Source organism: Mustela lutreola, chromosome 7 (assembly GCF_030435805.1).
Source record: "Mustela lutreola isolate mMusLut2 chromosome 7, mMusLut2.pri, whole genome shotgun sequence".
NCBI classification, from domain to species: domain Eukaryota; kingdom Metazoa; phylum Chordata; class Mammalia; order Carnivora; family Mustelidae; genus Mustela; species Mustela lutreola.
The window spans coordinates 33,879,622-33,895,085 of NC_081296.1; the positions used below are offsets into that span (position 1 = coordinate 33,879,622).

General features: G+C 38.6%; 1 protein-coding gene across 3 annotated transcripts in view; it reads left to right on the forward strand.

The window, feature by feature from the left end:
- NIPA2 (NIPA magnesium transporter 2) overlaps positions 1–15,360 on the forward strand; it is a 30,073-nt gene extending 14,713 nt beyond the window's left edge. For all 3 annotated transcript variants that reach the window (XM_059180264.1, XM_059180263.1, XM_059180262.1), the window contains 3 exons: positions 9,367–9,457; positions 10,559–10,719; positions 13,862–15,360. In XM_059180264.1, the coding sequence (XP_059036247.1) occupies positions 9,367–9,457; positions 10,559–10,719; positions 13,862–14,496 (887 nt within the window). In that variant the 3' untranslated portion in view covers positions 14,497–15,360. The remainder of the gene's footprint in view (positions 1–9,366; positions 9,458–10,558; positions 10,720–13,861) is intronic.
- Positions 15,361–15,464: the final 104 nt, after the last annotated feature.

The following is a 15,464-nucleotide window of genomic DNA, read 5'->3' on the forward strand; positions in this document are numbered from 1 at the left end:
AGGAATCTCCACACTGTTCTCCAAAGTGGCTGCACCAACTTGTATTCTCACCAACAGTGGAAGAGGTTTGCCCTTTCTCCACATCTCCTCCAATACACGTTGTTTCCTGTCTTGCTAATTTTGTCCATTCTAACTGGTGTAAGGTGATATCTCAATGTGGTTTTAATTTGAATCTCCCTGATGGCTAGTGATGATGAATGTTTTTCATGTGTATGATAGCCATTTGTATGTCTTCATTGGAGAAGTGTCTGTTCATGTCTTTTGGCCATGTTTTTTTATATGATTATCTGTTTTGTGTGTGTTGAGTTTTGAGGAGTTCTTGATAGATCCTGGATATCAACCTTTTGTCTGTACTGTCATTTGCAAATATCTTCTCCCATTCCGTGGGTTGCCTCTTTGTTTTCTTGACTGTTAACTTGGCTGTGCAGAAGCTTTTGATTTTGATGAAGTCCCAAAAGTTCATTTTTGCTTTTGTTTCCTTTGCCTTTGGAGACATATCTTGAAAGAAGTTGCTGTGGCTGATATCAAAGAGGTTACTGCCTATGTTCTCTAGGATTCTGATGGATTCCTGTCTCATGTTGAGGTCTTTTATCCATTTTGAGTTTATCTTTGTGTACGGTGTAAGAGAATGGTTGAGTTTCATTCTTCTACATATAGCTGCCCAGTTTTCCCAGCACCATTTATTGAAGAGACTTTTTTCTACTGTATATTTTTTCCTGTTTTGTCAAAGATTATTTGACCATAGAGTTGAGGGTCCATATCTGGGCTCTCTGCTCTGTTCCACTGGTCTATGTGTCTGTTTTTATGCCAGTACCATGCTGACTTGCTGATCACAGCTTTGTAGTAAAGCTTGAAATCAGGTACCGTGATGCCCCCCGTTTTATTTTTGTTTTTCAACATTTCCTTAGAGATTCAGGGTCTCTTCTGATTCCATACAAATTTTTGGATTATTTGCTCCAGCTCTTGGAAGAATACCAGTGGAACTTTGATCGGAATAGCTTTAAAAGTATAGATTGCTCTAGGCAGTATGGACATTTTAACAATGTTTATTCTTTGAATCCAAGAGCATGGAATGGCCTTCCATCTTTTTGTGTCTTCTTCAATTTCTTTCATGAGTGTTCTGTAGTTCCTTGAGTACAGATCCTTTACCTCTTTGGTTAGGTTTATTCCCAGGTATCTTATGGTTCTTGGTGCTATAGTAAATGGAATCGATTCTCTAATTTCCCTTTCTGTATTTTCATTGTTAGTGTATAAGAAAGCCACTGATTTCTGTACATTGACTTTGTATCCTGCCACGTTGCTGAATTGCTGTAGGAGTTCTAGTAGTTTGGGGGTGGAGTATTTTGGGTTTTCCATATAAAGAATCATGTCATCTGCAAAGAGAGAGAGTTTGACTTCTTCATTGCCAATTTGGATACCTTTTATTTCTCTTTGTTGTCTGATTGCTGTTGCTAGGACTTCTTATACTATGTTGAACAAGAGTGGTGAGAGTGGGCATCCTTGTCGTGTTCCTGATCTCAACGGGAAGGCTGCAAGCTTTTTCCCATTGAGGATGATATTTGCTGTGGGTCTTTCATAGATAGATTTGATAAAGTTCAGGAATGTTCCCTCTATCCCTGTACTTTGAAGTGTTTTAATCAGGAACGGATGCTGGATTTTGTCAAATGCTTTTTCTGCATCAATTGAGAGGACCATGTGGTTCTTCTCTCTTCTCTTATTAATTTGTTAACAAAATTAATTTTGTGATTATCACATTAATTGATTTGTGAATATTGAACCATCCTTGTAACCCAGGGGTGAATCCCACCTGGTCATGGTAGATAATCTTTTTAATGTGCTGTTGGATCCTGTTTGCTAGGATCTTGTTGAGAATCTTAGCATCCATATTCATCAGTGATATTGGTAGGGTCTTTGCCTGGTTTGGGGATCAGGGTAATGCTGGCTCATAGAAAGAGTCTGGAAGTTTTCCTTCTGCTTCAATTTTTTGCAACAGCTTCAGGAGAATAGGTGTTATTTCTTTTTTGAAAGTTTGGTAGAATTCCCCAGGGAGTCCATCAGGTCCTGGGCTCTTGTTTTTGGGAGGTTTTTGATCACTGCTTCAATCTCGTTACTAGATATTGGTCTATTCAGGTTGTCAATTTCTTCCTGATTCAATTTTGGGAGTTTACAGTTTTCCAGGAATGCATCCATTTCATCTAGGTTGCTTAGCTTATTGGCATATAACTGTTGATAATAACTTCTGATGATTGTTTGTACTTCCTTAGTGTTAGTTGTGATCTCTCCCGTTTCATTCATAATTTTATGAATTTGGGCTTTCTCTCTTTTTTCTTTTGGATTAGTGTGGCCAATGGTTTTTCGATCTTACTGTTTCTTTCAAAAAACCAGCTTTTAGTTTCATTGATATGTTCTTCTCTATCTCTGGTTTCTACCTCATTGATCTCAGCTCCAATCTTGATAATTTCCTTTCTTATGTGTTGAGTTGGTTTGATTTGTTGATTCTCCAGTTCTTTAAGGTGTAGAGACAACTGGAGTGTTCTGGATTTTTCGATTTTTTTGAGGGAAGTTTGGATGGCTATGTATTTCCCCCTTAGGACCGCCTTTGCTGTATCTCATAGGTTTTGGTCTGAAGTGTCTTCATTCTGATTGGTTTTCATGAATTGTTTTAGTTCTTTGATCTCCTGGTTGATCCAAGCAAAGGTGGTCTTTAGCTTCCAGGTGTTTGAGTTCCTTCCAAACTTTTCCTTGTGTTATGAGAGCTGTGTTAAGATCTCCTTCTATTGATGTATTCATTTCCATATGACCCTTTATCTTGATTAACAGTTTTCTTATGTAATTGGCTGCTCCCATATGGGGGCATAGATATTTACAATTGTTAGATCATCTTGGTGGATAGTCCCTTTCAGAATGATGTAGTGTCCTTCTGTATCTCTGACCATAGTCTTTAGTTTAAAATCTAATTTATCTGATATGAGAATTGCTACCCTAGCCTTCTTTTGAGGCCCATTGGCATGAAAGATGCTTCTCCATCCCTTCACTTTCAGTCTGGGTGTATCTTTAGGTTCAAAATGGGTCTCTCGTAGACAACATATGGATGGGTCCTGTTGGTTTATCCAATCTGCAACCCTGTGTCGTTTTGTGGGCGCATTTAGGCCATTCACATTAAGAGTGATTATTGATAGATACGTTTTTATTGACATGTTACCTTTGAAGTCTTTCTTTCTGTAGATTCTCTCTATATTTCTGTTCAATGCTATTCTTAGAATTTTTCCTCTTTTATAGAACCCCCCTTAATATTTCCTGCAGTGTCGGCTTGGTAGTTGCATAGTCTTTTAAGCCTTGCTGGTCTTGGAAACTCTTTCACTCTCCATCCATTTTGAATGTAAGTCTTGCTGGATCAAGTATTCTTGGCTGCATGGTCTTGTCATTTAGTGCCCTGAATATATCTTGCCAGCCCTTTCTGGCTTGCCAGGTCTCTGTGGACAGGTCTGACATTCTGATGGGCTTTCCTCTTTAAGTTAGGAGCCTCTTTGTCCTAGTGGCTTTCAAGGGATTATACCTACAATTATGATTCCTCAATTTGACTATCAGGTGCCTTGATGTTTTTTTTTGGAATCTACAATCCTGGGTGGAGACCGTTCGGCCTCTAGTACATGAACGCTGGTTCCATTTGCGAGATTGGGAAAATTTTCATGAAGAACTTGTTCCACTAAATCTTCTAGACTTCTTTCTTTCTCCTCCCCTTCAGGGATTCCAGTAATTCTGACGTTGGAACGTTTCATGGCATCATCTATTTCCCTGATTCTGTTTTCGTGGCTTCTAAGCTGTTTGTTCCAGGCTTCCTCCTGATCCTTTCTCTCTGTCTGTTTGTCCTCCAGATCACTAATTCTGTCTTCTGTCTCAGTTACCCTAGCTTTGAGAGAATTTAGATTAGATTGGAACTCATTGAGAGCATTGTGAACCTCCTCCCTGGTAGCTTTTAGCTCTGCCCTAACATTGTGAACATCCTGTCTGGTTGCTTTCAGTTCGGCCCTGATCAATTCCGTTTGGTCATCCATGGCTTTCTCCAACCTAGCTATTGCCTGGATAATTGTTGGACTGAATTCTCTTTCTGACATATTGTCTATGTTGATAGCCGTTAGCTCTGTTGCAGAAGGCCCATCCTCTGTATTTTTCTTCTGTGGGCATTCCTCCTCCTAGTCATTTTGTTGAGAGATGACTGAACGGATGTAGCTGGATGTATCGACCGTGGTGCAGTCAAGGTGCACCCTGGAACACTTCTGAGCAATCAGGATTCCCCATCCAAATGAGAGGAAAAAGAAAAAAAGAAAAAGAGAGAGAGAGACAGGAAAGAAAGGGAAGATAAAAGAGAAGGTTCAGCCCAAATGGGCCCAAAGGTAAGATTGATGAAGTATACAAACAAAAACATACAAACAAAAAGACTGATGAAAGTATATTTCAAGGGAAAAAAATATTTATATATATATTTATATATATAAATATTTGTATATATTTATATATATATATGCAAATAAAGGAAGAACCTCGTCAAAAAGAACCCCAAGTGTAAGATTTATATAGTATCAGGACAAACAACAAAAACACAGAAACACTGGTGGAAGAAAAAGTTGGGAGAGTGGTTATAAATTCTCAGTGTGGGCGTGTAAGGTTGTTTTGATTCTTCCTGGATGTATCTTGATATCTTTGTTAAAGGACTCAGCTTTCCTAAGATAAAGGGGGATTAAAAATTGGTTTACCGGGTGCCTGGGTGGCTCAGTGGGTTAAGCCTCTGATCTCAGGGTCCTGGGATCGAGTCCCACATTGGGCTTTCTGCTCAGTGGGGAGCCTGCTTCCCTTCCTCTGACTGTGGCTGCCTCTCTGCCTACTTGTGATCTCTCTCCCTTTGTCAAATAAATGAATGAAATCTTTAAAAAAAAAAAAAATTCGTTTACCTGTAGGGGTAGTATTGATTGGGGAAAGGGGATTACCTTGAAGTTTAACTCTATATGAATATTAGAAAATAAAAATAAAAAAGGAATAAACTAAACTGAAATTAAAAAAATAGAAATGCAAAAGAAAAACACAGATGTATGTATCAAAAAGTTCAGGTTAGAAGGTTATTATGGAATTTGATGTACTGGACATCTCACTGTGATGGTAAATAGGTTAAAAAATTATCTATATAAAAAAAAATAGAGGGCGCCTGGGTGGCTTAGTGGGTTAAAGCCTCTGCCTTCGGCTCAGGTCATGGTCCCAGGGTCCTGGGATCGAGTCCCGCATTGGGCTCTCTGCTCAACGGGGAGCCTGTTTCCTCCTCTCTCTCTCTCTCTGCCTACCTGTGATCTCTATCTGTCAAACAAATAAATTAAAAAAAAAAAAAAAAAAGAGCCAGAATAGTGGGAACAAGTTAAAAATAAAAGTTGTCCTATGAAGTAGTGATGGTGGTTCTCTTCTAGTCTTTTTTTTCTTTTCTGGGGGAGGGGCCTGCCACGTGGGTTTTTAGTCAATGATGTTCCTTGAGTTATGTCCTCCTGCCCCTCTCAAGGGGGTGGGCTCTGAGGAAACTGGTTTTCTTCAGGCTTTTGTTCTCTGGAGATTTTTTTTTTTTTTTTAAGATTTTTAATTTTTTTACTTGACAGAGAGAGCTCACAAGCAGGTAGAGAGGCAGGCAGAGAGAGAGGAGGAAGCAGGCTCCCTGCTGAGTAGAGAGCCCGATGCGGGGCTCGGTCCCAGGACCCTGAGATCATGACCGGAGCTGAAGGCAGCGGCTTAACCACTTAGCCACCCAGGCGCCCCTCTCTGGAGATTTTTATGTTTGTTCACTTTTTTTTTCTCTCTCGCCTTGACCCATTTTGATGGTTTTCGTAGGTGTAGAGGAAAGCAAACTGCACCCTGACTTCCCTCTCAGAGAAGCCTCAGTCTGCCCTCCTGTGGGTGCTGCAGAGCCCATCTAAATTCCCCCTTGGCCGCTGGCAGAGCAGGTTCCGAGTCGCAGTCCCTGGGGTCGCAGGATCTTCTGCTTGTACCCAAACCACTGCAGCGGCGGTTGTCTGGGCAGCTCCAGACCCCCAGAGAGGTTCCAAGCAGCGATAGCACACTGAGATTTTTCTGCTGGCCCGGGCTGGGAGTGCCTGGTCCCTCTGGGTCTAAGAGCGCCGGGCTTGGCGTGCACCTCTCTGAGGGAAGGTGCTGTGGGTGGAGCGCATGTCTCAGGCTCTTAGAGCAGGGCGCAGGTCTGAGAACACCAGGCTGGGACTTCCGAGTACCTTTCTCAGGGGAGGGTGAGGGGCTTGTGCGTCTCAGGCTCTGCATTCTGTGGTCTGGTGAGGCTCCCAGCCCCTCACAGGAGCCAGACCCTAGGCGTTCTTGGGCGTGCTGGCGAATCAGGGACCAAGACCTGGTTTCTCTGCCGCACTCTCTCTGGCTCAGCACCAGGGGAGGCTGTCCTGGGTCTGGGGACTTAAGCCCCTGTCCCTACCCACTCCGATTCCCACAACCACCTCCCTGCCCCCCCGCGCGATCCTTTGCTCTTTTTGAGTGTTTTCAACCAGTCTCCAAGTTAATGCTGGTCCCCAGATGCAGGGCACTATCGTATTAGGGATATTACTTTCCAATCTGTCGCCTCTGGTGGCTCCCTCCCCCTTTTGTTTATCTTCTGATATCAGTCCGACGTTCCCACTCCGCTTTACCTGCTCATTGGTGTCTTCTGCCCCTGTAGAGATCCAGACGTGTGTAATTCTGATCTCCGACTGATTTCATGGGTGATCGGAATTCTTTGGTAGGTAATCAGCTCACTTTAGGGTACAGGTTGAAAAGCCTCCTCCTACTTCCCCACCATCTTGTTCCCCCACCTTTTTTTCTCTAAAGATTTTATTTATCTGTTAGAGAATGAGAGGGAGAGAGAGAGAGCGAGCACAGGCAGACAGAGTGGTAGGCAGAGACAGAGGGAGAAGCACGCTCCCCAGTGAGCAAGGAGCCCAATGTGGGACTTAATCCCAGGACGCTGGGATCATGACCTGAGCTGAAGGCATCTCCTTAAACAACTGAGCCACACAGGCGTCCCATGCCTTTTGTTTTGTGATTGTTTTATTTGCTGTGCAGAAGTTTTTTATCTTGATGAAGTCCTAAAAGTTCAGTTTTGCTTTTGTTTCCCTAAGCAGATATTCGTAAAGGTCCAAGTATTTGCTATATTATGAGCTTTATTATGAAGCTGCACTAATTAAGTCAGTATGGTAGCATGTCAAAATACATAAGCCAGTAGAATAGAATCGAGAACCTTAAAACACCCACACACTGTGTGTTTATTGCAAAGGTGGTATTGAAATAGGGAAATGTGCTTTACAATAAATATTGCTGTAACATTCCATATGGAAAAATTACAATTTGATTTCTACTGTACTCCATTCGTAAAGATCAACTCCAGGTGGTTCATAAGCTTAAACGTGAAAGGTAGAACACTAAAAGAATTTCAAGAAAGATCTCTCATTACAAGAAATGGGTAAGATAGGGGATTAGAAGTACACTTAATTGTACACTGAAACTAATAGCACTGTATGTAAACTATACTGGAATTAAAGAATAATTAAATAAAAATGATTTCTTGGGCACCTAAGTGGCTCAATGGGTTAAGCCTCTGCCTTTGGCTCAGGTCATGATCTCAGGGTCTCAGGATCGAGTCTTGCATCAGGCTCTCTGCTGAGAAGGGAGCCTGCTTCCCCCCCCCCCCCTCTCTGCCCACTTGTGATCTCTCTCTCAAATAAATAAATAAAATCTTTAAAAAAATTGTTCTCATACAACTTGTATGAAGCACCTACCACAAAGGAAAATATTTTAAAATTTGATGTTAAAATTAAGAACTTTTGGTCAAGAGTATAAAAGAACGAAAAGGCAAATTACAGAAAGTTAAAAAAAAAAAAAAGGACTGATGTTTTTAACCAACAGAAGTTTCATGTCCAAAATATGTAACGAATTACCTCATATTGGTAAGAGAAAGCAAATAGCTTAAGAGCCCAACAGGAAAAATAGTTGACCAGCTGCTTCACTAAAAGATTTTACTTGGCTAGTGAACACATGAAAAGGGGAAATGCAAATTGAAAGAATAATAAAATAATTCCATTTTCCATTAACAGATTAGCAACTTTTTGTTTCAAGTGGGACGAAAGGAACTATCATATTCTGCTCAGTGAAACTTGATATAACCGTTTTGGAAAATACAGTAGCCATAAGTGATCTTTCTGTAAGATTACATCCCCTGCATAAGATTCCCTAGTGGCTTTTCAATTCAGATGAAATTTGTATCAGGATTCACAAAGGTTGTGTACCATGAGGCCCCGGCTATCTCTGACCCCAGGGCTGCCTTCACCAACACTCCATTCCTTTGTACACTTCATGTTAAGTACTTGACATGTATTTTGCCTGTTTTCCTTCACTAAAATGTAAGTTTTTAGGAGAACAGTATTTTCATTTTTTAACAATTTGAGAGAGCACAAGAGAGAGTGAGAGAGTGAGCAGAAGCAGGGGGAGGGGCAGAGGGAGAGGGACAAGCAGAACCTGGAGGCAGGACTCCATCCCAGGACTCTGGGATCATGACCTCGGCCAAAGGCAGATGCCTAGCTGACTGAGCCACCCAGGTGCCAGGAGAACAGTATTTTTGTTTTGTTTACTGCTCTGTTTCCTGATCCTAGAACAGCATCTGGCCCATTATAGGTACCTAAGGATGTCTTTAAATATGAGTTGGGTTAAAAAAAACAAACTAATGAAAAAGACTTAGGAGAGATGTTTTCACACAGTTTTAGCTGCTTTTAATTGATTTCTGTTTGTTGTGATAGGGTATAAGTATTTATTAAATTAAAAAAAATTATATGTAAGATAAATTGGATCTCTTCAATTAAAATTACAGATTACTATTTTTTCTAATTGGTTTGGATTCTGTTCTAATGTTGATAATTTACAGGAGAACCCTTATGAGTAGATGGGAAAAAATAAAGAAATTACTAAATACAATTGAAGTAGCATATAAAAAATATGAAAGTACCTTTGACCCTTCAGCAGCATGGTAGTTGGGGCAGTGACCTGTGCAGTTAAAAAGCTGCATATAACTTTTGACTCCCAGAAGCTTTACTGTTAGCATACTATTGACCAGAAGCCTTAGTAAAGGCTTCTGTTAATACATACTTTGTATAAGTATTATGTACTGTATTCCAAACAATAACCTAGAGGAAAGAAAATCATACAAAATAACCTTAAGTGGATCCTGAAAGTTTAAACTCCTGGTAAGTTCAAGGGTCAACTGTATATGAAAATAACATACAGACCTTTTCATTTTGAGTGATTTGTTCTGACAGTTTTCTTTTGTTGTCTATCTCCAAGTGGGAGCCGGTGAGGTGGCTAACTTTGCTGCATATGCCTTTGCACCAGCCACCCTAGTGACTCCATTAGGAGCTCTCAGCGTCCTAGTAAGGTAAGGATGCTATGCTGCTTGTGTAGGGACAGTAGTCAGTATATTAGTCCATAAAGCATTCTAATTGCACATGCTTAGCATAATTGACATTTAAACAATCTTGAGAACTTTTTTTTAAGCTGTGCTTTTAAAGGGTTCTCTTTTGTGCACAGGCGTGCTTCAATTTGTAGCAGAAATTATGCTCCCATGCTTTGTCTCGCTTTTATTAAAATTTTTTAAAATTTCAAATTTGACTTATCACAGCACTTAACATTTGAGACATAGACACTTTGGTAAAATGGTGGTTGGTGATAAGTCAGTTTCCATACCTACAGTAAACCAATGATTGGTACAAGGTTGTGTACCTCTGAAGACTGCTCTGGGGGTCCCCCTTTGGAAGGAGCAGTCCAAAATTTGTCCTTTTTCTATTTTAATGATTAGCCCAAACGGCAAAGCCCATATTGAAGTTTGGATTTTGGTTACTATTCTCAAAGTTTTTGATAGGTTTTTTTTTAATAAAGTCTTTGTTTCCCCCAGGGTAGTGTGTTTGTGTATAAGTCAGTATTATATTTAAGTTACATAATTTTTCAAGATACTATATAATCTAGTATATAAAGATGCATTGTGGTACATGTCTTTTACCCTTAATTTTCTATATGTTATGTCATATTTATAGGTTTACATTATATGTTTTTTAGATTTGGTTAAAACTGGCTTTTAAGTATTAAAACTTTTCATTTAATAGGCAAATTATATAGAATGACACGAACGCATAGAAAGGCTGCATCAAACAGTATGGATAAATTAAAGTTGAGCAAATTTTAAGCACTGGTTTGGACGTAGAGTCTTAGATTATAAATTTATATTATACCTCCGTTTATTGTGAATTTCATACTGATTTTCTATAGTAGAAATATGGGAACTATACTGGTTTAGTGTGCCATTGTTTTGCTGGAAACTTCCATTTTATGATTGAATGTGCCTTTTCTGAAAGCCAGAGAACCTTCACAAGTTGTAGTGTTTTAGTTTTTTAATAATTTAAATTCTGTGTTATGTTGATTTTTAAAAATGAGAGAAGTAATTCATAATTTTAATGTTCTCCACTCCCCTCCCCCATTTTAGTGCCATTCTTTCTTCATACTTTCTAAATGAAAGACTTAATCTTCATGGGAAAATTGGATGTTTGCTAAGTATTTTAGGATCTACAGTTATGGTCATTCATGCTCCAAAAGAAGAAGAGATTGAGACTTTAAATGAAATGTCTCACAAGCTGGGAGATCCAGGTAAGAAACAAGAAAAGCTTTATTAGTCTCACTATTTTACTTTTTTTTTTTTTTTTTTTTTTTTAAAGATTTTATGTATTTATTTGACAGAGAGAAATCACAAGTAGATGGAGAGGTAGGCAGAGAGAGAGAGAGAGAGGGAATCAGGCTTCCTGCTGAGCAGAAAGCCTGATGTGGGACTCAATCCCAGGACCCTGAGATCATGACCTGAGCCGAAGGCAGCGGCTTAACCCACTGAGCCACCCAGGCACCCCACTATTTTACTTTTTTTAAAAAAAATATTTATTTGAGAGAGAGGTAGTGAGAGAGAGCATGAGTGAGAAGGTCAGAGGGAGAAGCAGACTCCCCATGGAGCTGGGAGCCCAATGTGGGACTCATGACCTGAGCCTAAAGCAGTCGTCTAACCAACTGAGCCACCCACGCGTCCCACTATTTTACTTTTTAATTTAGTTTTTATTTTAACCAAAATTTTATGTGCATATAAAGAGGCAAATTGTTCTTCATGGCTTATTATGAAAAATTATGGTTATTTTCTTCTCCTACCAGCCCCAGATGCCTTGTTTGTTTTGTTCTTTAACTCTGTGTGTCTAAGTAACATACTTAAGGTGCTGCTACTCTTGGCTTTAGGCATCAACTGTGTATCTGCCTGATTTTGTTTAAATGATTTATTTACATTATAGTCATTATATAACTTTTATTCCCAGCTTAGACATATACAACTACTTTTCCTTCTTTGTATTTTTTTTTTTCTTAACGGATAATGATCTTTTTTGATCACTTTTCTATGAATTTATCAATCTGTCTTAAAACTCTACTCCAGGGTCTTAATTCAGTAATTTCAAACACATTAGGTATTCTGCAGTTTCATCTCTTCTGGAAATTTCTCCCAAAATCTTATTTGGCCTTAGTCCAGGCTGGTATCTTAAGCTGCTGGCACATTTGTTATTGTGGACTTTTCTTCATTACATCCTGAAGGGATCCCCTTCACTTTTTTCTTGGCTCTGAATCCTGGGTTTGCGCCTTCATTTTGGTTGGAGCCACTATTGCAGGAGACAAGAAAGGCACAGAAGAGATGAGACTTTTTAAGTCCTTGTATATATAAAAATGTCTTTAGTCCATGTAACCTCATTGTCTTCTCACTTCCAGTGTTGCTAAGAAATGACAGTCAATTCTTTATCTTTTATATGTTACCATATTTTGTCTTTAGCAACCTTTAGGATGTCCTCTTTGCCCTCATCATCTGAAATTTTCCACTGAGGTACTTAGATGTAGGCTAGTTTTTATCCATTGTGCTAGGTATTTGATGGATTTTTTAAAATTTGGAAATGTCTATCTTATTCTAGGAAATCAAATTTGTTCTTTGATATTCTTTTCTCTTTATGAAATTCTTCTTACTCTTCTGTTGATTGGACCTCCTGCAATATACAGTGACTTTTCATAGACGTGTGCATGCGCAAACATACACACATGCATATATACACACATATGTACGTATATATGTATACATACAATATGTATAAATATGTACATATATACGTAGATGTATATATGTATGTGTATATGTGTACGTGTGTATTTACATTATATATTTATGTATTTTATAATTATATAAATATATAGTAATTTAATATATATATTATACATAATATTTTTTTTTCATCTTCCTGTTTTTACTGCTTTTTCTTTTTAGCTCTGCCTTCAGGGAGATTTCCTCAGTTTTATCTTCGCAGCCCCTTTGAGTTTTTATTTCTGCTATTACATTTTTAATTTCCAAGAGCTTGCTTTTGCTCTTTAGTTGTGTATGTGTCCGAAAAACCAAACAAAACGTGAAATTCACCTTCAACATTTTGCAGATGTACAGTACACTATTGTTACCCACATGTGTTGTGTTGTGCAGCAAGTCCCCAAAGAGACCTGGTTATTTAAAAGTATTTCTGCAAACTTCAATATTGGGATTGTTTGTGGGCTCTGTTTTTTCTTTTGCTTTAGTCATTTAGTTTTGTTTTTAGGCAGTTTTGATTAAATGCTGGACATAGAATATTAAAAAGTGTAAAGGCTCTAAGTGATGTTTTATTCCTTCAGAAAAAACCTAAATTTTTTTTTGTTGGACACTTTTTCTTTCTTTCTTTCTTTCTTTTTTTTTTTTTAATATTTTTTTATTTTACAGAGATCACAAGTAGACAGGGAGGCAGGCAGAGAGAAGGGGAAGTAGGCTTCTCACTGAGCAGGGAGCCCGATACAGGGTAACCCAGTGAGCCACCCAGGTGCCCTGCAGATCACCTTTAACTTGAAGTGTTGTTTCACTCTTTGTTGAGGCTGGTTTCTTTCCATTTTGCATGTATTTCTTAATCAGATTCTCAGCTGATACCCTGGGATGTTTACTTGGACCATCCACTTGGATGAACTTTTAATGGCAGTGTCTGTGTCAGCATTCCAAGACTGTAGGTGTCTTCACTCCGCTCTCTGGCATTTTTACCAGGCTATTTGGTTTCTAAAAACCTAGGCATATATAGCTTCTCTTCCCACAAATGCCTTTTTTTTTAAACGATTTATTATTTATTTATTTGACAGAGATCACGAGTAGGCAGGCAGAGAGAGGAAGAGAAGCAGGCTCCCTGCTTAGGAGAGAGCCCAATGTGGGGCTCGATCCCAGGACCCTGAGATCATGACCTGAGCTGAAGGCAGCGGCTTAACCCACTGAGCCACCCAGGCACCCCAAGCATCTGTAAATTTTTGAGTGTTCAAGGTCATCTTGTGATTTCTCTCCATTAGTTTGATTGTTTCCATTCTTGGAGTTAGGGCATTCCAGTGGGTGGGAAGTAGTGAGCTATTCTAGAGTGGATGGCTGCGAATCAGCCTCATCTCCATTTTCTGTGATCTAATTATCATGAGCCCTAAAATGCTATGTTAAAAATGTTAGTAACAGTTTATGAATATGAAGCATCGTGTAATCTTCCAGTATATACATCTAACTAAATTTTTATGGCTATGCTTTTGCTGGGGTAGCCAAAGGAAGAAAATACTTATTTTAAGGTCACACCTTTTCTCCTTCCTATTGAATTAATATTTGTTTTGGATTCTCAGGGGTTTTTTTTAGTACTTACGCATTTGACTAAATACAACTTTTCTTTGCCTCCCCCAGGTTTTGTGGTCTTTGCAACACTTGTGGTCATTGTGTTATTGATACTAATCTTCGTGGTGGGACCTCGCCATGGACAGACAAACATTCTTGTGTACATAACAATCTGCTCTGTAATTGGAGCATTTTCAGTCTCCTGTGTTAAGGGCCTGGGCATTGCTATCAAAGAGCTGTTTGCTGGAAAACCTGTGCTAAGACATCCCCTGGCCTGGATTCTGCTGCTGAGCCTTATAGTCTGTGTGAGCACACAGATTAATTACCTGAACAGGGCCCTGGATATATTCAACACTTCCATTGTGACTCCAATATATTATGTATTCTTCACAACATCAGTTTTAACTTGTTCAGCTATCCTTTTTAAGGAATGGCAAGATATGCCTATTGATGATGTCATTGGTACTTTGAGTGGCTTCTTTACAATCATTGTGGGAATATTTTTGTTGCATGCCTTTAAAGACGTCAGCTTTAGTCTAGCAAGTCTCCCTGTGTCTTTTCGAAAAGACGAAAAAGCAATGAATGGCAATCTCTCTAACATGTATGAAGTTCTTAATAATAATGAAGAAAACTTGACCTGTGGAATTGAACAACACAGTGGTGAAAATATCTCCCGAAGAAATGGAAATCTCACAGTTTTTTAAGAAAAATGTAATTAAAAGGTTAATCTGTAATTGTGTTATCAAGTGAATTTGGATATCAGAATGTGTCTGAAAAAGCATTGTTGTCAAAAAATGTTTTCTGGAGACAATCTTTTATAAGTTTCACTGATTTGGACCAAGAAATTATTATATTTACATGATGGTAGCTCACTAAAATGACCTCAGTACATGGCCAATTTCTATTAACATTCTCTTATTATAGAGGTATTTTAAATTTTTCTTTCACCACAATCTAAATGCACTGACAGTTTTAAGTCGATAAAAATGCTTTATTTTTTCATTGGTGATTAAAATCTGAAATGTACATTTGTCATCCCCAGTCCATCAATCCCTGACCATTTGAAGGCTTTTTGATTTAAAAAGGAACAAAATTTTCCTAATACCTTATCCGGTGATTTACCTTACCTATAAGAATGACTCCTGTTTGATGAATTTTTTTAAATTTTGAAATGTTGGTTTAAGAGAATCCTAAGTTATGAAATGAAAAAAACTCAAATTTACCAAACAATAAAGGGTAGGAACTTGTCCCATGGGAGATGTTTCTCACATTGTGACTTAATCACCCCACATTTGATGGTCTTCCTATTCCTTGATGGAACCTTGCTAAACCAGTGCATCCTACATATGTCAGGCTGCAGCCTGACTGGTTTCATTCTTTACTTACTCTAATTCCTTGATACTTGGAATCTTGATTTACCATTTTACATCAGCTCTTGTACTTTTCAGTGTATTTTCATAATGAGTTATATTGTCATTTAGATCTTCTAACAACTCTGGGAAATAAAGTCAAAAGACTAATTTCTTAAATTTAGCTCATGTTATAATAAAAAGACAAATTGAAACAGTTCCTTTCTAAGTCTGAATGCTTAGAACAAACAAGGTGGTTATAAAATAATGGTTTCTTTGTACCCAGTATTTTACTTTGCTTTAGTGTTTGTTCAGACCATTGT